The sequence below is a fragment of the Oncorhynchus masou genome, chromosome 25, assembly GCF_036934945.1.
Source record: "Oncorhynchus masou masou isolate Uvic2021 chromosome 25, UVic_Omas_1.1, whole genome shotgun sequence".
NCBI lineage: Eukaryota > Metazoa > Chordata > Actinopteri > Salmoniformes > Salmonidae > Oncorhynchus > Oncorhynchus masou.
Genome location: NC_088236.1, coordinates 16060623 through 16084606, shown reverse-complemented (window position 1 = coordinate 16084606; position 23984 = coordinate 16060623). Strand labels below are relative to the sequence as shown.

At 41.8% G+C, this 23984-nt stretch overlaps 2 protein-coding genes across 2 annotated transcripts; one reads left to right on the top strand and one right to left on the bottom strand.

Moving 5' to 3' along the window:
- Positions 1–6565: 6565 nt before the first annotated feature.
- znf367 (zinc finger protein 367) lies at positions 6566–13432 on the top strand. The gene is made up of 5 exons (XM_064936773.1): positions 6566–7202; positions 8047–8209; positions 8404–8523; positions 8768–8906; positions 9042–13432. Exons 1-5 carry the CDS (start codon positions 6924–6926, stop codon positions 9292–9294), a joined length of 954 nt encoding a protein of 317 aa, XP_064792845.1. The 5' UTR covers positions 6566–6923; the 3' UTR covers positions 9295–13432.
- Positions 13433–13641: 209 nt separating this feature from the next.
- LOC135513825 (nucleotide sugar transporter SLC35D2-like) lies at positions 13642–22062 on the bottom strand. Its single transcript, XM_064936772.1, has 12 exons — positions 21862–22062; positions 18394–18427; positions 18123–18209; positions 17859–17926; positions 17599–17670; positions 17427–17495; positions 17186–17288; positions 16547–16639; positions 16367–16434; positions 15944–16022; positions 15625–15707; positions 13642–13886 (listed from the first exon to the last, which is right to left on the bottom strand). Exons 1-12 carry the CDS (start codon positions 22017–22019, stop codon positions 13739–13741), a joined length of 1062 nt encoding a protein of 353 aa, XP_064792844.1. The 5' UTR covers positions 22020–22062; the 3' UTR covers positions 13642–13738.
- Positions 22063–23984: the final 1922 nt, after the last annotated feature.

The window sequence follows — 23984 nt, the reverse complement described above, 5'->3', positions numbered from 1 at the left end:
TGACGGTACTACCAAGTATCCATTCTACCACCAGACATTCTTCAAAGGACAACCTGACTTGCCTGGTTAAATAAAGGTAAAAAGCGCAGCTCAGAGTAAATATTATTGCATTTTCCTTTCTCAAATGGGCGGTAATTTAGAATTCAAAAGCTACTGTATTTACGATAGCATAGCTGCCTTTGGCCCTATAGAGGCACAAACCCTTTTTGCTCCTCAGTCTTCCCGCTCTTTCACTCAAACCAACCCCCTTTGTGTAACCAGCTGTCATATCTGTTCCGTCCACTAGGGACGTTTTCCTTTATGACATAATTTGTAATCAATGTATGATACATTCTGTGTATATGTAATTCTGTGTGATTATTTAGGTATTTAGTAAATAAATAATTCAACCAAGTTTTGTATCGCTGATTCAACTTGTTAGCAAGGGTTCGTGAAAATAACCAAGAATTTACAACTTTCAGATGAGACTAAATAAGGTGACGATTAAGTATTGACTGCTATTGATGTAAAAGATTACTAGGTCTTTAAGAGTTTATTCGGAAGATAACAGCTCTATAAACATTATTTCGTGGTGCCCTGACTTTCTAGTTAACTATTTACCTGATTAGCTTAATCAGGTAATATTAATTACAGAGAAATTATTTTATAGAATAGCATGTCATATCACTTAATCCGGCATAGCCAAAGACACGACAACAGTGTTATCTGACAAAGGTATTGATGTGAGTTTCTGTGTCTCTGCCTCCACACATTGTTTTCACCATATCAATTGCGGCTGGTAATATCAAAGTCTTTGCAATAGAGTGTGGTTTCATAGCGTAGCGAGCCTAGCAATTCACCGTGGCAATGATTCAAGTGCAACGGTCAAATGCAGCCTTTTCCCATGATCTCTAAGTGCCGTATTTGACCGTTGCACTTGAATCATTCCCACAGTGAATGGCTAGGCACAATACGCTATGAAACCACACACTATTGCAGACACTGTGACATTACCAGCCACAATTGATTGTGGTGATATTATTTATCAAAGTGCAGCTGCTACTACTCTTAAACCTTTGGATGCCATCTACCATAGTGCCCTTTGTTTTGCTACAGGTGACAGTTTTGATACTCACCACTGCATCCTGTATCAAAAGGTTGTCTGGACTTTGCTAAAGACCCGTAGATCTCTACATTTCTCCCTTTTTGTTTACAAGGTCCTACTTCATAAACTTCTGTCTCATCTAACTTTGCTTTTGAAGTATAGACACTTGAATTGTCTAACCCGTTCACAGGATTGGTTAACTATTGAGGTTCCTAGGGTCTCCACCGAGCTAGGTAAATCTGCTTTTGGTTTTAATGCACCTTATTGCTGGAACAAAATTCAAAATACATTTCATGTTGATGTTCTGGGGCAGTTTGGGCAATTAAAAGCATTGACTGGGGACTTATTTGTGGAGGAATATAAATGTTTTCTGATTGATTTGTCATATTTTATTTGTGTTTCCCATGACTGTGTTTTTGTATTTTATTGTATTTGTTTCCTACTAAATATTTGCCAACTTTAGCACTGTCATCGTATTCCCATGCCACTATGAGTTAGTGTCATTTAGACGAAACAGCATGGGTGAAAGTAGATTTGATTTCTTACCAGTAGGGGAATTTAAGTAATTTCAATGATCTCTGTGGGCCTAGTAAAAGTTTATCATATCACTTTTAACATGTATTTGTCATGCCTTGATCTGTTTCACCTGTCCTTGTGCTTGTCTCCATCCTCTTCCAGGTGTCGCCCATCTTCCCCATTATACCCCGGGTTATTTTATCTGTGTTCTCGGTTTGTCTGTTGCCAGTTCCACTTGTTTGTCAAGTCAACCAGCGTTTTGTCTCAGCTCTTGGTTTTCCCCAGTCGCTCTTTTTCTCGCCCTCCTGGTTTTGACCTTAGCCTGCTCTGACTCTGAGCCCGCCTGCCTGACCACTCTGCCTGCCCCTGACCCTGCCTGCCGTCCTGTGCCTTTATCGACCCCTGCCTGCCTTGACCTGCCGTTTGCCTGCCCCTGTTGCTGTAATAAACATTGTTACTTCAACACAGTCTGCATTTGGGTCTTACCTGAAACGTGATAGTATTAGCTTTTACAGTGGCTTAAACACAACCAGTCATGATGTTTTAATCTGATTGTCAAACAATCACTTCAAAATGGCGCTCCTGTAAGCTACCGGCCCACATTTGTCCACTCACAAAATAATTCTATCATCCAAACTGAGCTGTGCACCCTCAATTTGATGAATAGAAAGAGATATCTGTTACAAAACACCTAAACATGTATTGTTATTCTGCGATTGTCATTAGCAGGCCTACAATTGTAGTCTGAATGGATGCTTTCACTGCTGTCTGCATGTCTCGTCTCAGCCACTCATCTTCGCCTTGGCAAAATGTCAAACCACAACACAATTTGGAGTGTATACCACTCGGTTTCAAGCCAACTCGCTCATTTTTCATGTGGCTGACAGGTGGTAATTTTTAAATAATGGTGTAGTAGCCTATAGCTTTCTAGGCATTTTGTGTTAATTATTGTGATAGGCTCACGTTTTACCGGTACGGCGTACCTCACTATTTATTTTGCCAGCAAGCCGTCCCAGACCGCATTGACTTACTTTCACCCCTGCGAAACAGTCACATTCGCCTCTGAGGAGCAAACTATGTCTAGGGCACAAATAAATGCTGGATGCAGCTATGGTGGTACTAGCTAACTCATGACTACAACAGTGTACATACTAGCAGCAACAAACCCAAAGTAAAACATATCACAATTGGTTACCCGGCCTGAATCCAATCTGGAGCCAGTCAGTCTACATCTATAAAGCATAGAATTAGCTTCCAAATGAGATTACGTTATTTCTCAAGCTATGTTTATAATTGAGGGATGATGACAATCGTTGATCCAATTTTTTTTTTGTTACACAAAGTGCACAATTGGTTGTCAGACTGATCCCTTGGTCATGAACGGATGCCTGGACCTACCAGAAGGAGCAAAGGTGGGTGTCATAACATGTCCACCAAGACACTTCCTAGAGCTGGCCGCCCGGCCATACTGAGCTATCACACATGATAGCCAGCTTGGAGATGCCAAATGGCACCTAAAGACTCTCAGGCCATGAGAAACAAGATTCTCTGGTCTTCTGAAACCAAGATTGAACTCTTTGGCCTGAATACCAAGTGTCACGTCTGGAGGAAACCTGGCCTCATCCCTACGGTGAAGCATGGTGGCAGCATCATGCTGTGGGGATGTTTTTCAGTGGCAAGGACTGGGAGACTATTGAGGGGAAGATGAACAGGGCAAAGTACAGAGAGATCCTTGATGAAATCTTGCTCCAGAGCACTCAGGACCTCAGGCTGTGGCAAAGGTTCACCTTCCAACAGGACAACGACCCTAAGCACACAGCCAAGAAAATGCAGGAGTGGCTTCGGAACAAGTCTCTGAATGTCCTTGATTGGCCCAGCCAGAGCCCGGACTTGAACATCTCTGGAGAGACCAGAAAATAGCTGTGCAGCAATGCTCCCCATCCAACCTGACAGAGCTTGAGAGGATCTACAGAGAAGAATGAGAGAAACTCTAAATACTGGTGTCAAGTTTGTAGCATCATACCCAAGAAGATTTGAGGCTGTAATTGCTGCCAAAGGTGCTTCAACAAAGTACTGAGTAAAAGGTCTGACTACTTATGAAATCTGATATTTCAGACTTTTTTTATTTTCAATAAATTTGCTAAAATATCTAAATCAGATTTTTGCTTTGTCGTTATGGGGTATTGTGTGTAGATTGATGAGGAAAAAAATATTTAATACATTTTAGAATATGGCTATAATGTAACAAAATGTGGAAAAAGTAAGTTCAGCAATTTAATTATTTTAATATTACTCTTTGGGCTACTCTGTGCGAGAAGAGTGCCGTCCTTCTGCATTGCCTATAATTATTTACCCATGAGGCAAACTCTGTCATATCCAGGATGTCATTCACTCCACACCTCCTGCCACCTGACTAGAATCTGTAATATATTATATAGATGGAAGGGACTTCATCACCCACTGGAGACTTGAAGACAGAACCTCACCGAATAGAGCTGTGCATGTCAGTGTGTTAGACAGCCAAATCCTTAGATTTGGGCAAATAGAAGATATAAATAGAAATGCCATTCTAGTTCTGATTAAACTGCTGAAGTTGTACTCTACACACAACTGATTTTGATTTGTTCGGTGAAGTGTAGGCATCAATATGATATTTACAGCAGAAAATGTTTTGTCTTTGTAAGACAAACAAATCCATCGTTCTTTTTGTTGATGTATCTACACTCAAGCTGGGTGATGTTTGTGCAGGGATATTAGTTCTGGGATTTGTCTCCCAGGAAAGATCTAACAGCGGACATAAGACGAGACAAAAATAGTTATAGAATATTGTGTTGTTGGAAAGCTGAGCTGACTAAAGACCGTGCACGGGCATTCAACTCACAGTAATTGATATAGTTTACACAATAAAATGTATTTACATGAGGTGATGATCATTAAAACTAAGTTGTAGAATGAGTGTCTTGGTGTAACGGATGTGAAACGGCTAGCTTAGTTGGCTGTGGTGCGCGCTAAATAGCGTTTCAATCGGTGACATCACTTGCTCTGTTACCTTGAAGTATTGGTTCCCCTTGCTCTGCAAGGGGCGCGGTTTTTGTGGAGCGATGGGAAACGATGCTTTGAGGGTGACTGTTGTTGACGTGTGCAGAGGGTCCCTGGTTCGAGCCCGGGTATGGGCGAGGGGACGGTTTAAAGTCGTACTGTTACATTTTGAAAAACATTCCAGACACTGGCTCTTGCTGTCTTGCCATAACTGATTTGACAGAAATATCAGTTAAATTGATAGACAGCCTCAGCTATCACCAAGCTAGGTTAGCAAGCTGCTGTCAGCTAAGCTAAACACAAGGTCACCGCAGGCTTTAGCCTACACATAGAACTGAATTAGCTGACCATATTGAGATGACGAGTCAGTCAGGAGGGGAGAAGTCCTTAACATAAAAATGTTGTTCTCTCCATAGCAAAGCTAGCTTTCCTTACTTTGCTATACTCACTACTGCACATGTTTGTTGTGATTGAATGACAAGGACACACCCAAGAAACACCCACATGAAACCACACCCTTAAGACAACTCTCGTTTGCCTTCTGTCATGGCATTTTTTTATGTATGGTATTTTTTTGTCATGGTATTTTTTTAATGAGCGTTGATAAAACATTATGCCAAATCGGGAAGTGCAGTTGACCTTTTACAGTAATCAATTTTCTTATATTGATGCCACAGGCCGTTTTCAAAGGGATTCGCTGGATTTTAGGGGCAGTCGCTCTTAAACATTTCCCTCTCTGTTCTTGTCTCAGACCCCCATTTAATGTATAAGAATCAGATACTGGATAGGAGAGTGCAGTCAGTGCCTGTCCCATAAAGGTCACAACCTTTATGGAGGAGGCCATAGTATGCTTACCACCCCCCCCCCCCCCCAACAAAAAAAAATGTTGAAATCCCTGACACCATCTCACTTATCCCAGACGAAGTTGCTATAAAAATGTTTTGTCATACAACCTCCATTCACAATTGATGCTCCTATTCGATCACAAAAAACATGATCCGGCCTGAGGAGGCACAACAACCAGAAGAGGGAAAATGAGGCCACACACACACACGTTATGTTCTTCTATCCTCTCAGGACCTACAATGAATTTCCAATCAAAATCCTATTTTCCCTAACCCTTAACCTTAATTCTAACCCTACCCCTAAACCTAAAATAGCATTTCTCATGGCGACTGGCAAAATGTTCCCACTTGTCCGAATGTTCCTTGTTTTTACTATCCTTGTGAGGACTTCTGGTATCAACAAGGATGGTTAAACAAACACACACACACACACACAAGGCAATGTGCAATATGCACCCAGGGTAAAGGTATTCAGTGGATTTCTGTATATTTTTTAAATGTTACAATGCCAGTCTTCTTACATAGGACAAACTGTATACTCCTCTGATAAACAAAATATAACTCTAATTATATAGGCCCAGTGTATTAATATAGTAATAACAACTGTACTGTAGTGCATAGGTTAAATGACTGACTGCAACCTTTGTTTCAGTATCGTTTCTCTCTCTGGCGGTTTGATTACGTAACTTTGGCGCCATTGACTCACCCTTTCCCTTTAAATCGACCCAAAAACGTAATATATTAACATAGGCTGCTGTATGCCCGGGAGAGGCTTTTGATCGACAGTGGTCCAATCCCAGTCTCCTGTCAAATTGACCGCCCTTTAGTACCATTGGTTGTTTCGTCTAATATACGTAGCGGATTCATTTGCGTTATCTACATTGGTTCAATCTGCTGTCAGTCCGGAAAGGCGCGCTCAACAACGTTTAAAACTCATTGGATAAAAAGTACCAACCAATCAGCGTACTTTGAATGTTCCGATGATGACCATTGGTTACTGTGTTGCGCTCGTTCGGGTTTACCTCATGCTTTGGCTCTTATAATAGGTTATTTCCCATACATGTGGTAAAAGGATTTATGAACCGCCCAGGCGCGATTTGCAACGCGGGAAATACTTGCAAAAATAGGAGCACACATTGTATCCACATTGACAGTGTGAACACAATTTTTGTAAATTCATTAATTTTTGTGGCATATTTTTTATAAGGAATTGTGGCACGGTTTTCTACGTCTTTGGAAATGAATCCTATTTTCACTCCTGATTGAATAGCTGAATTTTGTGGGACACTTTCGGTCTTATAGCTGCCGAACCCAACTTTTTGCTAAAGTTAGCTTACTTTATAGCAAAGCTTTTTCTTTAGATGACAAGTGATTCCTGAGCATTGTGATACAATTTGAGATTTGATCAGCTTTTGACACATTCGTCTTTCATCTCAACGATGGCCGAGAACAAGCATCCTCAAGTTATTTTTTGCAACGACTCTCCAAAGAGGGTCCTGGTGTCTGTGATCAAAACCACCCCGATCAAGCCCAGGAAGAACGAATCTCTGATAGCGACCAGCCCTGGATTCAGCGACTTCATGGTGTACCCGTGGAAGTGGGGGGAGAACGCCCATAATGTGAGCCTGAGCCCGGGCTCCGTAAACGGGGCTGCCTCCCCTACCGGGACCAACACTGCCAGCGAGGCGGACATGGGTGCCTCCCCTGACCAGATGAAGGTAGGATAAGTTTCAGGTTGTTTTTCATGTTTAGCCTAAATAGTATTGTGTTGTGTTGAAGTTTAAATCCTATCCGGTAGGCTTCTTTAGACCTTGCATGAATTATGTGTCGTATATGACGCCGTAATAACTGAAACATTAGGATTTATTTGCATGTAACTCTCAATTATTTGTGTTAAATAGTCTTGCAATGAATAATGAGATTATCGGTTACATTGCTTCAACTTTAGAATCTTAGTGATCATGTTACATTCAGAGGATTCCTAGGTCACTGGCCAGCTAAAAGTTAACTTTACACTACATCATTGAATGATGCAATCTAGTGGCAATCTGAATAGCTGTCCAAGTTTTTTTTAAGAGTCCGTATCTTTGAGTGCTTGCAACAAAAATAACGTGTTTTGAGTGAAGCGGAAACTCTGAAAAGTGTATTTAAAAAAACGCCCGCGCTCACTGTGTGACATGATGGATTTTAAACCCCAGGCAGCTGTCATACGTGACGTAGCGTCGCCCGCCAAAAATGTTTCCGGATGTGTTTAGAATAAATTAATACATGCACCTTGCGGCACCATTAATTGAACAAAATATAATGTAGCAATTATTTGAAATTGGACTGGACAAGAATTGAACAGTCACATGTCACCATGCATTAGTAAGTTTTACTTAACTTTTGACATTAACTTTAGTTTTGCATAATGATAGGCCGTACAATTTATTTAAAGGTTGATATGGAATAATGCTGCTTTCTAAGCAGTTGTAAGCCTACCTACATTCACTATTCAGAAAGTAAATAAAGCTGCATTCATTAATATAACTGTAGGTAACTTTGTTTCCACTTGGTTTTCAGGACAGTAAAGAGGACGCTATTCGGCGTGGCCGCCCGCGTGCTGACACTGTCCGTGAGTTGATTAACGAGGGGGAGAGTTCCTCCAGCCGCATCCGCTGTAACATCTGCAACCGTGTGTTTCCTAGAGAGAAGTCCCTACAGGCCCACAAGAGAACACACACAGGTGAGAAAAGACTCTACGGGCCCACAAGAGAACACACAGGTGAAAGCAGAGCACAGATGGCCCTGACACCCAAACTACCAGGACACTATGTGGTTCCCTGTGTTACAACACCAACACACTGCTCACTTTTATAGGCATCTGCTAGAAAAATAGAACAATTACAAACAAATAACTCTCCCTGTGTTCTCTCCCAGGGGAGAGGCCTTACCCGTGTGACTATCCTGACTGTGGCAAGGCTTTTGTCCAGAGTGGCCAGCTAAAGACTCACCAGCGCCTTCACACCGGAGAGAAGCCCTTTGTCTGCTCTGAGAAAGGTGAGCACACAACTAGACCTTCACTTTTGAGATTATACCTTAAGGCCCTTTATTTATTTATTGAACCTTTATTTAACTAGGCAAGTCAGTTAAGAACCAATTGTTATTTACAATAACGGCCTGCTTTACAATGACGGCCTACCAAATATAGGTGGTACCTTTAGACCTTTCTCATAGGAGGGGTGCAGAATCCACCATATAGAAAGGAATGACACTAACTCTGATATCATTGTTCTCGCCCAAGCCTGCGGGAGTCGCTTTACCCACGCTAACCGGCACTGCCCAAAGCACCCATATGCCCGTTTGAAGAGAGAAGACCCCAAGGACGGACCAAACAAGGCCCAGTCTGTAGACAACAAGGCTGTGGCAGAGTGGCTGGCAAAGTGAGTGGCTCCGGGGGGAGGTGGACAGGCAGATCAGATGGATAGTAAAACAAGTGAAGCAATTGAGGGATCTCACCTTATTCTGCACACCACAATTCTCACCTTATCCCCCTTTGACTCTCTGTGTTGTGGCAGGTACTGGCACACCCGTGAGCAGCGTGCCCCTGTGCCCACCAAGGGGAAACCCCAGGGCAAAGGCGGGGTGGAGGACCAGGAGCAGCAGGACCCCCGGGAGTTTCTCCAATCAGATGAGGAGGAAGAGGAGGAGCCAATGGAGGAAGAGAAGTGCAACGGGGGTGGGGCTGCCAAACGGAGTCTTCAAGAGCAACGGGAGCGTCTCCATGGTGCCCTGGCGCTCATTGAGCTGGCTAACAACCTGTCTGCCTGAAACCCTACCCATATCCCAGTGTTGAAACCCTCCCCAGTCACTCCCCTTCTGCCTCCCTGCACAATGTGTTCTGGGTAAAAGTTGTCTGTAGGGAAACATCTAGGATAAGCTTACCCTCCCCAAATACTTAACCATTAATGGGGGGAAATTCTAAGCGGAACTTAGATCAGTATCTGGGGTTCTTCTCCATGTGCAGTGTGGGGCAGGCACAAGCTAAAAGCACCTTATCCAGCTTCCAATTGTATCCTTATTAGGCTGCTAAGATTGTAGATCACAGGTGGCTGGTGGCACCTTAGTTGGGGAGGACGGGCTCATAATAATGGCTGGAATGCAATAAATGGAACATTCCATTCTCTACATTCCAGCCATTATTATGAGCCTCCCCTCACCAGTCTCCTGTGTTGTAGATGTCAATATATGAAGAACGTTTCACTTTCCTCTGCCTTCTAAAGACTGGAGGAGATGACCTTTTAATGTTTAGTTTGTTTTGTTTGCACTTTGGTGGTAACGAGTTATTTGTTGTCTTTTACTTTTGACGATAAAGTATATTGTGTGAGTATGTTTATATAATGGAAGTCTATGTAGATTTAGCTCAGATGGATGGAGTGATACAGGGTGCGGTCAGTCATAGGACAGTTTAGGTGTATCTAAATACTGGAAATTGGATTCCTCTTCTGATTCTCTGATCTGGACTGTGACACGATAGGTGAAAAAGCAAATGTGGTGGAAGCCTATCAGGGGATTTCGCTTCCACCTGTCTAGTTCTTTCAGATCAGTGCAGGTGAAGGAGAGTAGATGAGGGGAGGAAGTGACTGTAGAGACTATTGAGATGCAACCCATTGCAAGCCTAATCTACAGTAGTGGCTAGCTACAAGCTTTCACAAAAATTCAAGCTCCAACCCCTTCACCTATTAAATGTACAACACCCAGAACTGTAGCTATAACCCTGGAGGGACAACTCTTGTCCTGGAGAGCCGCAGAGTCAGCAGCCGCAGCTCCATATCAGCCCTTAACAAACCTGATCTAGATGATCATCTTATCACAGGGATTTAGACCACAGTTAGTTGGGTCAGGTGTGTTAGAGCTGGGCTGGAACAAAAGCCTGCCCATGCTATGGCTGTGCAGGCCTGGCGTTGGCCTTCTCCACTCTAACCAAATTACATGGCCAGACATACGGAAGAGGAGTATTTAAAGTTATTAGTGTTGCCACCTTTTATATTAAAAGATGCTGGCTGATTGGAGATACGGACTTGTAGCCCCATTGGTGGTGTATGTACAAGTCTTCTCTATAATCAACATTTCATAGGTATTTATTTCATCATGTTTTTTTGTTAACGATCTGCTATCACAAGCTGTCTCCGAGTACTGACATATAGTTCCATTGAAGAATATATTGATCATCGCCTCCCTAAAATGATTTACTATCTATCGACGTCAACTTCTAGCCGTAAGAATTGTACTCCCCTTTGCAGCAGCACGTGTATCTACAGTATCTGCTACTACGTTTTGCATTTATGGATTAAGCTTGCAATGTAACATGTTTCCACCTATTAGACCAGTCTAGAGAAATGGGACATGTTTCCACCTATTAGACCAGTCTAGAGAAATGGGACATTTTCCTACATAAAGGAGGGTGTAATGAATGCTTGGCGTTGGCAATGTTTTATTATTTGTTAGCAACACTACATCTCTTAACATTGTGTAAATTGCCAATTGTTTTTATATATATGTTTTGGTTGTTTTCATTAGGTTTGTGCTTCCTGCAACACCCAGATGCTTTGTTGGCCATATGTGATTAAGTGTTGTATCCCACTGGGCACATACTGGTTGAATCAACGTTGTTTCCAAGGCATAAAAAAAACACGATGTTATGACATTGAATCAATGTGCAAAACTGATTAGATTTGGAAAAAGTCATGAATGTAAAGGACTTTAGGGAATATTTGTCTATTTCACCCAGCTTTTAACCTAAACGACATGGTTCAAATGTTTGTTGATATTACGTTTCTTGACAACTCAATCGAATATAAATCAAAACTAAACTTGGCAACAACAAAAAATGTCCTCTTACTGTCAAGTGCGTTTATTTTCAGCAAACTTAACATGTGCAAATATTTCTATGAACATAACAAGATTCAACAAATGAGCAAACGGAACAAGTTCCACAGACATGTGACTAACAGAAATGGAATAATGTGTCCCTGAGGGGTCAAAATCAAAAGTATCAGTCAGTATCTGGTGTGGCCACCAGATGCATTAGGTACTGCAGTGCATCTCCTCCTCATGGACTGCACCATATTTGCCAGTTCTTGCTGTGAGATGTTACCCCACTCTTCCACCAAGGCACCTGCAAGTTCCAGGACATTTCTGGGGGGGAATGGCCCTAGCCCTCATTGTCTGATCCAACAGGTCTCAGACATAGTCAATGGAATTGAGATCCGGGCTTTTCGCTGGCCATGGCAGAACACTGATATTCCCTTCTTGCAGGAAATGCACAGAACGAGCAGTATGGCTGGTGGCATTGACATGCTGGAGGGTCATGTCAGGATGAGTCGGCAGGAAGGGTACCACACGAGGGAGGAGGATGTCTTCCCTGTAATGTACAGTATTAAGATTGCCTGCAATGACAACAAGCTCAGTCCGATGATGCTGTGACACACCGCCCCAGACCATGACGGACCCTCCACCTCCAAATCGATCTTGCTCCAGAGTACAGGCCTCGGTGAAAAGCTTATTCCTTCGACGATAAACGCAAATCCGACCATTATCCCTGGTGAGACAAAACTGTGACTTGTCAGTGAAGAGCACTTTTTGACAGTCCTGTCTGGTCCAGCGACAATGGGTTTGTGCTCATGTGTGACATTGTTGCCGGTAATGTCAGGTGAGGACCTACCTTACAACAGGCCTACAAGCCCTCAGTCCAGCCTCTCTGTCTATTGCGGACAGTCTGAGCACTGATGGAGGGATTGTGCGTTCCTGGTGTAACTTGGGCAGTTGTTGCCATCCTGTACCTGTCCCGCAGGTGTGATGTTCGGATGGACTGATCCTGTGCAGGTGTTTGACACGTGGTCTGCCGCTGCGAGGACGATCATCTGTCCAGCCTGTCTCCCTGTAGTGCTGTCTTAGGCCTCTCAGTACAGACATTGAAATGTATTGCCCTGGCCACATCTGTAGTCCTCATGCCTCCTTGCAGCATGCCTAAGGCACGTTCACGCAGATGAGCAGGGACCCTGGGCATCAGTCCTTTGGTGTTTTTCAGGGTCAGTTGGAAGGCTTCTTTAGTGTCCTAAGTTTTCATAACTGACCTTAAGCTGTTAGTGTCTTAATGACCGTTCCACAGGTGCATGTTCATTAATTGTTTATGGTTCGTTGAACAAGCATGTGAAACAGTGTTTAAACCCTTTACAAGAAGATCTGTGAAGTTATTTGGATCTTTACAAATTCTCTTTGAAAGACGGGGTCCTGAAAAGAGGACATTTATTTTTTTGCCGAGTTTAGATGTTAAATTGACGTCTGTGTCCAGTGGGATGACATGTCCAATACATTTTTTTGATAGAACACAGGTTAAACTGGAACTTAGTTAATAATCAAAACAACCCAAGTGTAGTGTATATATCTTGATGTATTTTGAACACTTTGTTGATTATTTGGTTAAAAAGTTAAGTTTTGGCAGTTAATATATTCTACAACTTGTTTGTTTGAAAAAGAGAAAACAAATCTCATGCACACAATCTACAGTACAAGAGCTTTGAAGTTGATGTTTAAATTATTATGAAATTCATTCTCCCTCCCACCATGTTAACAGACCATAGCATTGTGCGTTTTAGGCCTTGATATGAAATGTTCTGACTTGCTTTGTAGAGATGACATTGTTGATGTTTAAAACAGTTTCTCTTTATAGGCAGTCCACACTGTTGGTACTTGTTGGTCTTAAATAAACACCATCAATGATCATGATCCAGGAGACAGGTTCATTCCTTCTAGTTTATTGCTATGCTAATGGTTGGTAAGAGCTTCATCATCACTACACTGCAGTTCAGTTGTCCTTGAACATACAGCTCAATACACTACAGTATATCTCTCAGTACACACATTGGTTTCACGGGTTGCTTAGTAACCACTAGTGGCCATTGCCATTTACACATGTACTAGTATGTATGTATAGTATAACACCACTTGTCAACACAATTAAAATTACAGGTTTCAACTTGCAACACAAACATTGATCATCATTTTTCATAAAGGTACATTAAAACATCATGTAAGAACGTCTGCTACAATATGGAGCAGTTACAAAAGGGTTGTGCTTACAGTACAGAAAATAAACTATGGCATCATGACCAGTTGTATTCACTTACAAATTGTGTTCACGCAGAGCTCCCTTGAAAAAGAGGCCTTGGTCTCAATGGGACCCTGATAAAATAAAAGGTTAAATAAAGGTAACTTATTTTACAAGGAGTCTGTCTGTGGAATCTTCCATAATGGGAATCTTCAGGTGATCCTGTTTTTTCTGGATTCTGCTTCCATTGCATTGGGATGGTTTGCTGCTGCTGTGGAACGTCAGGTAGGAATACACAAGTCCCCCTGATATACTGACGAGAAGAGAGAACTACAGTGCCTTGCGAAAGTAGTCGGCCCCCTTGAACTTTGCGACCTTTTGCCACATTTCAGGCTTCAAACAAAGATATAAAACTGTATTTTTTTGTGAAGAATCAACAACAAGTGGGACACAATCATGAAGTGGAACGACATTTATTGGATATTTCAAACTGTTTTATCAAATCAAAAACTGAAAAATTGGGCGTGCAAAATTATTCAGCCCCTTTACTTTCAGTGCAGCAAACTCTCTCCAGAAGTTCAGTGAGGATCTCTGAATGATCCAATGTTGACCTAAATGACTAATGATGATAAATACAATCCACCTGTGTGTAATCAAGTCTCCGTATAAATGCACCTGCACTGTGATAGTCTCAGAGGTCTGTTAAAAGCGCAGAGAGCATCATGAAGAACAAGGAACACATCAGGCAGGTCCGAGATACTGTTGTGAAGAAGTTTAAAGACGGATTTGGATACAAAAAGATTTCCCAAGCTTTAAACATCCCAAGGAGCACTGTGCAAGCGATAATATTGAAATGGAAGGAGTATCAGACCACTGCAAATCTACCAAGACCTGGCCGTCCCTCTAAACTTTCAGCTCAAACAAGGAGAAGACTGATCAGAGATGCAGCCAAGAGGCCCATGATCACTCTGGATGAACTGCAGAGATCTACAGCTGAGGTGGGAGACTCTGTCCATAGGACAACAATCAGTTGTATATTGCACAAATCTGGCCTTTATGGAAGAGTAGCAAGAAGAAAGCCATTTCTTAAAAATATCCATAAAAAAAGTGTTGTTTAAAGTTTGCCACAAGCCACCTGGGAGACACACCAAACATGTGGAAGAAGGTGCTCTGGTCAGATTAAACCAAAATTGAACTTTTTGGCAACAATGCAAAACGTTATGTTTGGCGTAAGAGCAACACAGATCATCACCCTGAACACACCATCCCCACTGTCAAACATGGTGGTGGCAGCATCATGGTTTGGGCCTGCTTTTCTTCAGCAGGGACAGGGAAGATGGTTAAAATTGATGGGAAGATGGATGGAGCCAAATACAGGACCATTCTGGAAGAACCTGATGGAGTCTGCAAAAGACCTGAGATTGGGACGGAGATTTGTCTTCCAACAAGACAATGATCCAAAACATAAATCAAAATCTACAATGGAATGGTTCAAAAATAAACATATCCAGGTGTTAGAATGGCCAAGTCAAAGTCCAGACCTGAATCCAATCGAGAATCTGTGGAAAGAACTGAAAACTGCTGTTCACAAATGCTCTCCATCCAACCTCACTGAGCTCGAGCTGTTTTGCAAGGAGAAATGGGAAAAAATTCAGTCTCTCGATGTGCAAAACTGATAGAGACATACCCCAAGCGACTTACAGCTGTAATCGCAGCAAAAGGTGGCGCTACAAAGTATTAACTTATTAAGGGGGCTGAATAATTTTGCACGCCCAATTTCAGTTTTTGATTTGTTAAAAAAAGTTTGAAATATCCAATAAATGTCGTTCCACTTCATGATTGTGTCCCACTTGTTGTTCATTCTTCACAAAAAAAATACAGTTTTATATCTTTGTTTGAAGCCTGAAATGTGGCAAAAGGTCGCAAAGTTCAAGGGGGCCGAATACTTTCGCAAGGCACTGTACAGAGTTGGACATTGGCAAAAACAGAATAGAATGGTATAGCAACAGGTTTCTATTGCTAATGTGTAAACAAAAGTCATCCATTCTTACCAAATATTCAAGCCCAGGAAGTTTGTCCATGAAAAGAGGTAATCTCCACCTAAAAACATACCGATGTAGGCCACAGCAACATTCTGAGGAAAACAATTGATACACTATATAGTTAACTTGACATGATATTCATGGGTATGTGGACTCATGAGATGGAAATGATCAGAATAAGATTCCCCACAGGCATTCGCATCAGGGTTGCATTTGAAAACACGTTTTTCCCCTTTTGTGCTCACTGACCCAGCTGTATCAATATAACCCTAAATGTTAGGAACAAACATATTGACCCACATGTTACTGGTCCAGTTGTTCTTCTTACCTTAATTGCTCCCACCACTGTGGTGGTGAGTGCTGAGTTGTAGTGGCTACACAGCACTATTGAATACATCAGCACAAACCTGAAACAGAGAAGCACAATATCTTCTTATTAATAAGGCCATCACCACCCTCTACTGGGGGTCTATTTAATGTTTTGATATGTCCTGAGAATTGTTAGAGGAAGTTGTCGGCAACAATGGAGCCCAATGGGACCACGCCAAGGCTAAGGTGGGGCGTGTCTCAGTGTTCTGCTCTGCCCCCGGTTGGTAAGGAAGTATAGCCTCATTCAGTCTACACTTCATTGCTCTTACAATGTTGAACATCAACATACTAAACTGCCTAGTTTAGGTGGAACAATGCCTCTTAACAGCCATAGAGAAAGGGATATGCTGCCAGTTTCTCTTTCAGTAATGTGTACACTCACCCCATGATGCAGGACATAAGGAAGCAAGAAACAAAGGGGGTGTTCAACCAGTGTTCATATGTAATGGCCTGTCAACACAAAACCACACACACAGGCAAGGTCAAACAGACAGGGATTAGCTAATCCTAGATCTGTGCCTAAAATCAACATATATCCTGAGAAAAAGGGAAATGCATTTACCTGGTGTAAATCCCCAGTGAAAGCACTAGCCAAAAGAGTTGGAATGAAAATGATGAATGCATTGTAAAATAAGATCCCATATTTTCCAAGACCCTTTAAAAAAATAGAAAATACAATTTACGTGAGTCAGTATTACACAAAACAGTGAGCTATTCAACTTCTCAACTATAAGAGGAGAGTGTTGCTGGAGCTTAAAGGCAAAATGATCAACCATGTTAGGCATACTGCACTGTTTACTTTAATTTGTTAGGATGCACGCTGGTAATCAACATCACTTAACCTGGCCACAATTAGGTCATTATCATGCAAATTCAGACCCTACACAATGCAACCAATAGAGCTCAGGTCAGCAATACCTCATCTCCTCACATGGCTGGAATGTAAACATACATGATGCCTGGATTCATCCAAGCTGCCTTAGAAATATGTATGCAGTCTCCTGTGTCTGTTAAAGAATATCTTCATCTGAAAACTGGAAGTATCTACCTGCAAAGAGAATCTACTATCAGGTGCTTGGTATTTTCAAAGTATCCAAAACCATTCTGGGATTTTATTAGAAAAAATAAAATAAAACAAGTTTACGTGCTCAAATCAATGCGTTATCTCTTATTATTATAGTGTGGCAAGAATGTGTCCTACCTCAGTTCCCAGTTTCTTCTTGGTGTACACACCACTGGCAGCAGTGAAGACATCATTAAGCAGAATGAATGTGTAGCCCTCGGCATCAAAGGCCAAGTCAGAGCTATAGGAGAAAATAAAGGGAACATTTTATTCATAATGGTAACTTCCTTCAAAGTATCTTTGATGTTTTCAGAAGTAATATCAAGCAGAGAAGAGTAGCTCATTTGTTAACAGTGTGAACATTTGAGTTGCAACTAACCTTGCAGCCACCAATGCTCCAAAAACGATGGCCAAAACACTGTAGATCAGACAACTAGGGATTTTTTTTCTGGAGAGGATATTGAAATTCACATGTTAATACTATAAGGCTGAACTGTAAATTAGCAGTTGATGACAATAAAATATACAGATGTGAAAAAATGACCACAAACTTCAATATCCTTGCTTCCATGATCATTGTCATCAATATGGTGAACTTCCTTAAGACTGTGAACATGGGTAAACTGTAAAAGATTAAATTGATCAATCACATTTGTCTGCTTTTTTATAAATGCATTTGTCAGAGTGCTTGGCAACACTGGTCTAAGTCCATATGAGTAGAGGTTGGTGTTTAAGTTGTACATACTGTAATTGAGATGATATCTGAAACTAATGCATTAAGTTTCACTCATGAATTTAGACTCCATTGTACCTTAACTTCTTTGTACCCGCCAGTCCTGTTATGTGGTTTCCAACATACAGCAGAGGTAGAGGGAAGATCTGTATAGTAATAATTAATTTAATTAATGAATTCAAGATGTTAAATTGATGGCAAACTGCAAAAATACATCTTGGAACATCAGACTCTTTTTGAGACTTATGGTGGTTCACCTTTTGTTGTATGCATCTGTGACAGACAGGCGTAGGCTTGAAACAAGAATATAACAAGCTTACTTCACTTCATAAAAACACTTACTTTGATCAAAATGCTTCTGTCAAAGTCTGGAAAGTGAACTGTTTGGTTCATTTTAGCAGCATAGAGAATGATGATTGTAGTGGCCATCTGGAAAAAGGGGGAAATCAAGAGGGGGTTCGATATTTATGAGAAGATGGCAATTTTGCGTTACTGACATTGAATCAGATATTTTTTACATCAACAATTTGGTTTGTTGGTTATGATGATATGAAGGTAATCTGAGGGTATATCTGTTGTGCAACTTCAAGAATCCTGAATTGAGGTATATTACCTGTCCAATTCCTAGAAACATGTACGAGGGAAATCTAAGAGAGAGAAAAGAGATGTTATTGGTCAATAAAGAAGACCTTTTAATAAACTGTAACAACCCCATAACAACTGTCTGCCTGTTGGAGCTTCAAGTTCAGTGTTGCCTGGGGAAGTAGGTATACTCTAATTTTGCTCAAATATTCCAAACGGCCAACCCTGCGGAGGAACGGCACCCTATGTGAAGAAAAATGATATGACAAATTGTGACATACACTCTTAATAACCTAAAAAGATCAAATAACTTTGCTTCCATATTGGTCTTGGTAGGCTAATAGTTGGCATATTATTGAAACAGATAAATGGAGACTCAACTGAGACAGAAATTCACAAGTTTCAAATTTCCCCCATTCTTTTCAATCGGTCACACTTTTTTAATAGAAAAAGAACAAAATTGGATGTTCTAAGTCCACAACAATCCTTAGATCACATCAGCAGACCACTCTGTTTCCGGTCACCTTGCCCTGGTTAAAAGCAGTGGTTCGCGCTTTCAGTTCCGCGCGAATCCTGCCATCAATCCACAGCTTCTGGTTTGGGAATGTTTTAATAGTTGCTGTGGGTACGACATCACCAATGCACTTGCTAATAAACTCGCTCACCAAATCAGCGTATTCGTCAATGTTGTTGTTTGACGCAATGCGGAACATATCCCAATCCACGTGATTGAAGCAGTCTTGAAGCGTGGAATCAGATTGGTCGGACCAGCGTTGAAGAGACCGGAGCGCAGGAGCTTCCTGTTTAAGTCTGTGTCTATAGGCTGGGAGCAACAAAATGGAGTCGTGGTCAGCTTTTCCGAAAGGGTGCGGGGGAGGGCCTTATATGCATCGCGGAAGTTAGAATAACAATGTTCCAGGGTTTTACCAGCCCTGGTAGCACAATCGATATGCTGATAGAATTTAGGGAGTCTTGTTTTCAGATTAGCCTTGTTAAAATCCTAGCTACAATTAATGCAGCCTCAGGATATGTGGTTTCCAGTTTACATAGTCAAATAAAGTTTGTTCAGGGCCATCGATATATCTGCTTGGGGGGGGGGGGAATATATGCGGCTGTGATTATAATCGAAGAGAATTCTCTTGGTAGATAATGCGCTCGACATTTGATTGTGAGGAATTCTAGGTCAGGTGAACAGAAGGACTTGAGTTCCTGTATGTTGTTATGATAACACCACATCTTATTAATCATAAGGCATACCCCCCCGCCCCTCTTCTTACCAGAAAGATGCTTGTTTCTGTCGGCGCAATGCCGGAAGAAACCAGCTGGCTGTACCGACTCCAATAGCGTGTCTCGAGTGAGCCATGTTTCCGTGAAGAAAAGAAAGTTGCAGTCTCTGAAGTCCCTCTGGAATGCTACCCTTGCTCGGATTTCATCAACCTTGTTGTCAAGAGACTGGACATTGGCAAGTAGTATGCTCGGGAGCGGTGCGCGATGTGCCCGTCTCAGGGAAGCTGTATGCTTGTTGTTCTCACCAGGCTATTGCCCTGACTGTAGTTCGGCATTGTAACCAACTTCAGTGGGTAAATGCTCACCTTCGATAGCCACTGGCACGCTGGAGAAGTGTGCTCTTCACGGATGAATCCTGGTTTCAACTGTGCCAGGCAGATGGTAAACGTAGTGTGGGTGAGCGGTTTGCTGATGTCAACGTTGTGAATACAGTGCCCCATGGTGGCGACAGGGTTATGGTATGGGCAGGCATAAGCAACAGACAAAATGAATTTTATCTATGGCAATTTGAATACACAGAGATATTGTGATGAGATCCTGAGGCCCATTGTTGTGCCATTCATCCGCTGCCATCACCTCATGTTTCAGCATGATAATGCACTGCCCCATGTCGCAAGGATCTGAACACAATTCCTGGAAGCTAAAAATGTCCCAGTTCTTGCATGGCCTGCATACTCACGAGACATGTCACCCATTGAGAACGTCTGGGATGCTCTGGATCGACGTGTACGACAGTGTGTTCCAGTTCCCGCCAATATCTAGCAAATTCGCACAGCTATTAAATAGGAGTGGGACAACATTCCACAGGCCACCATCAACAGCCTGATCAACTCTATGTGAAGGAGACGTGCAATCAATCAACAGCCTGATCAACTCCATGTGAAGGAGACGTGCAATCAATCAACAGCCTGATCAACTCCATGTGAAGGAGATGTGCAATCAACAGCCTGATCAACTATATGTGAAGGAGATGTGCAATCAACAGCCTGATCAACTCCATGTGAAGAGGATGTGTAATCAACATCCTGATCAACTCCATGTGAAGAGGATGTGCAATCAACAGCCTGATCAACTCCATGTGAAGAGGATGTGTAATCAACAGCCTGATCAACTCCATGTGAAGAGGATGTGCAATCAACAGCCTGATCAACTCCATGTGAAGAGGATGTGCAATCAACAGCCTGATCAACTCCATGTGAAGAAGATGTGCAATCAACAGCCTGATCAACTCTATGTGAAGAAGATGCGCAATCAACAGCCTGATCAACTCCATGTGAAGGAGATGTGTAATCAACAGCCTGATCAACTCCATGTGAAGAGGATGTGTAATCAACAGCCTGATCAACTACAAGTGAAGAGGATGTGTAATCAACAGCCCGATCAATGTTTTGCTGCATGAGGCTAATGGTCAAATTAGAAACGTTCTAATTTTCTGATCCACGACACTAGCTTTTTTTTTAAAGGTATCTGTGACCAACAGATGCATATCTGTATTCCCAGTCATGTGAAATCTATAGATTAGGGCCTAATACCAACCCATGATAGCTGTTGTTTCTTTAGATCACCCCTCTTTCTAAATTTCTAAGGGATATTTCCATCTTTGTCCACGAAAGCGCTGGTATGTAAGGTACGCATTTAGAACGGTGTTTTCCAGACAATTGCATTTTGGAACATTTGCTCGTAGGCCTACCGATGTGTGCACATTGGCACAATTAAAATGTTAAGAAATAATAGTTTATCAACAATTTAAGCTAAAGATTCTGATCTGTTCCTTCAACCTTATTAATTGATACGGTGTATACCTCCACTACACTACTTTGATACGCATGGTGAGGATTAAGACGTGGAGTATAGGCAATAGCCACAGAAAAAGTGGATATACGGCGTATACCCAACCACTGCTCCAGCTGCTGTGCTCATGTCGCGTTAAAAACCCATGGGAACTCGGAAATATCTGAGAAATATCCGAGTTCCCACTACATGCGTTCAAGACCACTGGGAACGAGGGAAAAAAAAGATTTGAACGGTCATCCAACTCGAAATGACAAGTCGGGAACTCGGGCCTCTTTCTGGAGTTCCGACCTTCCCGACCTAAAGATGATTTTCCCTTGATTGTTTTCGAGTTCCCAGTTGTCTTGAAAGCACCACTTGCAAAGGATTTCTAGCGAGTGATCTCTGCACAGTAAGTACTGCAGTGACGAAACGATCTTACCTGTAGTTTGTGAGAATCGTTTTGTTAACAACAATGATCAAGAATGAACTGACGGCGTAGAACGCAGCAGAGAGAAACTTCAACAACCCGGAATGTTCGGCTTCTGGCAAGTTATCTGAGGTAGACATTACTTCAAGAATAGTTGTAATCGTCAACATGTGAAATGATCTCCGCTGCTTTCACTTCGGCTTTGTCACGATCGTGTGGAGGAAGTGTTTATTAGACTGGGCGGGGATTGTTCAAACAGGCAGCGATTATTTTTCGTATTTGTTTTAGTTTTATTGTCACATACACCGTATAGTTTCTGTGAAAAAGTGTTATGAAGGAAATGTGAACAATTGCATAATTCTGGAAGATTATAAGCAATAGGCCTATCTGTACTTTTACTTTTTGCATAGAAGGGAGGAGAAATACATCTAGTACCAAATAGACGTAATGTCATTTTGCTGAATCATATGGACTGCTGCATGATTATTCACAATTCATTTCCAGTGATTGTCAACTTCTAGGCTATAATATAGATCTTTTGTTTGTAGAATGACATGGCATTTGAATTGCTCCTGTAAATCGCTCTGCTAAATTACCAAAAGGTAAGTCCTTTAGAGGATGCCATTGTGGAATTAGTTTTTTAAAAATGCAGTCTGTGCAAACTTTGCACCTTTCTTTTAGATCAAACTTGATCTGTTCCCAGGCTAGATCAAACTTGATCTGTTCCCAGGCTAGATCAAACTGTATTTAGCTGTGTATCTGTGTATGTTTGTTTGTCTGTCTTGAGTCCACAGGTCACATTCTCCCTGCTGGAAGTCACTGCTCTTGGAGCCAAATTGATATTTAGTGAATGTAACTGGATAATACAATTAGAACAGTTCCTCATATGTGTACTTGGCTGCTTTTATGACAAAATCTAGAAACGTTTCACTGAGTCCATTTTATTCTACACAGGTTTGTAGGCAGGCGATAAGAGAGCTGAGCTGAAGCTTTGTTTTACTCTGCCCAGTGGCTCTTCTCACCCTCTGTTTCCTCCCTCTCCACTTAATCCTTCTCCGCTTCCTCTGTCTCTGCTTCCTCCCTCTCTGCTTCTTTCTCTTTCTCCGCTTCCTCCTTCTCCAGTCTCACAGACTTCAGCACATCTCTCTCCTTGGAAGACCGGATGTAATACCAAGTAGGCATCACATAGTCTATATAGTGGCTTCCTCTCCTATCCTTCTAGACTGATGTGAAACATGTACATTTTTAGTCAGTAAGCAAACCCTCTTATCTAAAGCAATGCATTCATTTTAAGATAGATACAAAAGTATGTGGGCACCTGCTCGTCGAATATCTCATTCCAAAATCATGGGCATGATTATGGAGTTGGTCCCCCCTTTGCTGCTATAAGTCTCCATTCTTCTGGGAAGGCTTTACATTAGATAATGGAACATTGCTGTGGGGATTTGCTTCCATTCACCCACAAGAACATTAGTGAGGTCGGGTACTGATGTTGGGTAATTAGGCCTGGCTCACAGTCAGCATTCCAATTCATCCCAAAGGTGTTCGATGGGGTTGAGGTTAGGTCTCTGTGCAGGCAAGTTCTTTCACACCGATCTTGACAAACTATTTCTGTGTGAACCTCACTTTGTGCACAGGGGCATTTTCATCCTGAAACAGGAAGGGGCCTACCCATAAACTGTTGCCACAAAGTTGGAAGCACAGAATTGTCTAGAATGTCATTCTATAATGTAGCATTAAGATTTTCCTTCACTGTAAACTAAGGGGCCTAGCCCAAACCATGAAAAACAGTCCTAGACTATTATTCCTCCTCCACCAAACTTTAAATGCAATATGCATTTGGGCAGATAGCGTTCTCTTGGCATCTGCCAAACCCAGATTCGTCCGTCGGACAGCCAGATGGTGAATTTATTCATCACTCCAGAGAATGCGTTTCCACTGCTCCAGAGTCCAATGGTGGCGAGCTTTACACCACTTCAGCCGATACTTGGCATTGCGCATGGTGATTTTAGGATAACTTTTAAAAGTGCAATAAATCCATGTAATATAGCCTACACCATCACAATAAATACATTATTTATTTTAGACAGGTCGAAAGAAACATAATATGAAAAAAATATAGTCTATTTTAGAAC

Bases quoted from the DNA above. Each gene is read 5' to 3' on its own strand.
- LOC135513825 (XM_064936772.1), bottom strand. From the start codon at position 22,019: ATGTTGACGATTACAACTATTCTTGAAGTAATGTCTACCTCAGATAAC. The intron at 17,671-17,858 runs GTACAATGGAGT...AATCTTTTACAG, and splicing joins GCGGGTACAAAGAAGTTAAG to TTTACCCATGTTCACAGTCT. The intron at 17,289-17,426 runs GTTAGTTGCAAC...TTTCTCCTATAG, and splicing joins GGAGCATTGGTGGCTGCAAG to CTCTGACTTGGCCTTTGATG.
- znf367 (XM_064936773.1), top strand. From the start codon at position 6,924: ATGGCCGAGAACAAGCATCCTCAAGTTATTTTTTGCAACGACTCTCCA. The intron at 8,524-8,767 runs GTGAGCACACAA...TTCTCGCCCAAG, and splicing joins CTTTGTCTGCTCTGAGAAAG to CCTGCGGGAGTCGCTTTACC. The intron at 8,907-9,041 runs GTGAGTGGCTCC...GTGTTGTGGCAG, and splicing joins GTGGCAGAGTGGCTGGCAAA to GTACTGGCACACCCGTGAGC.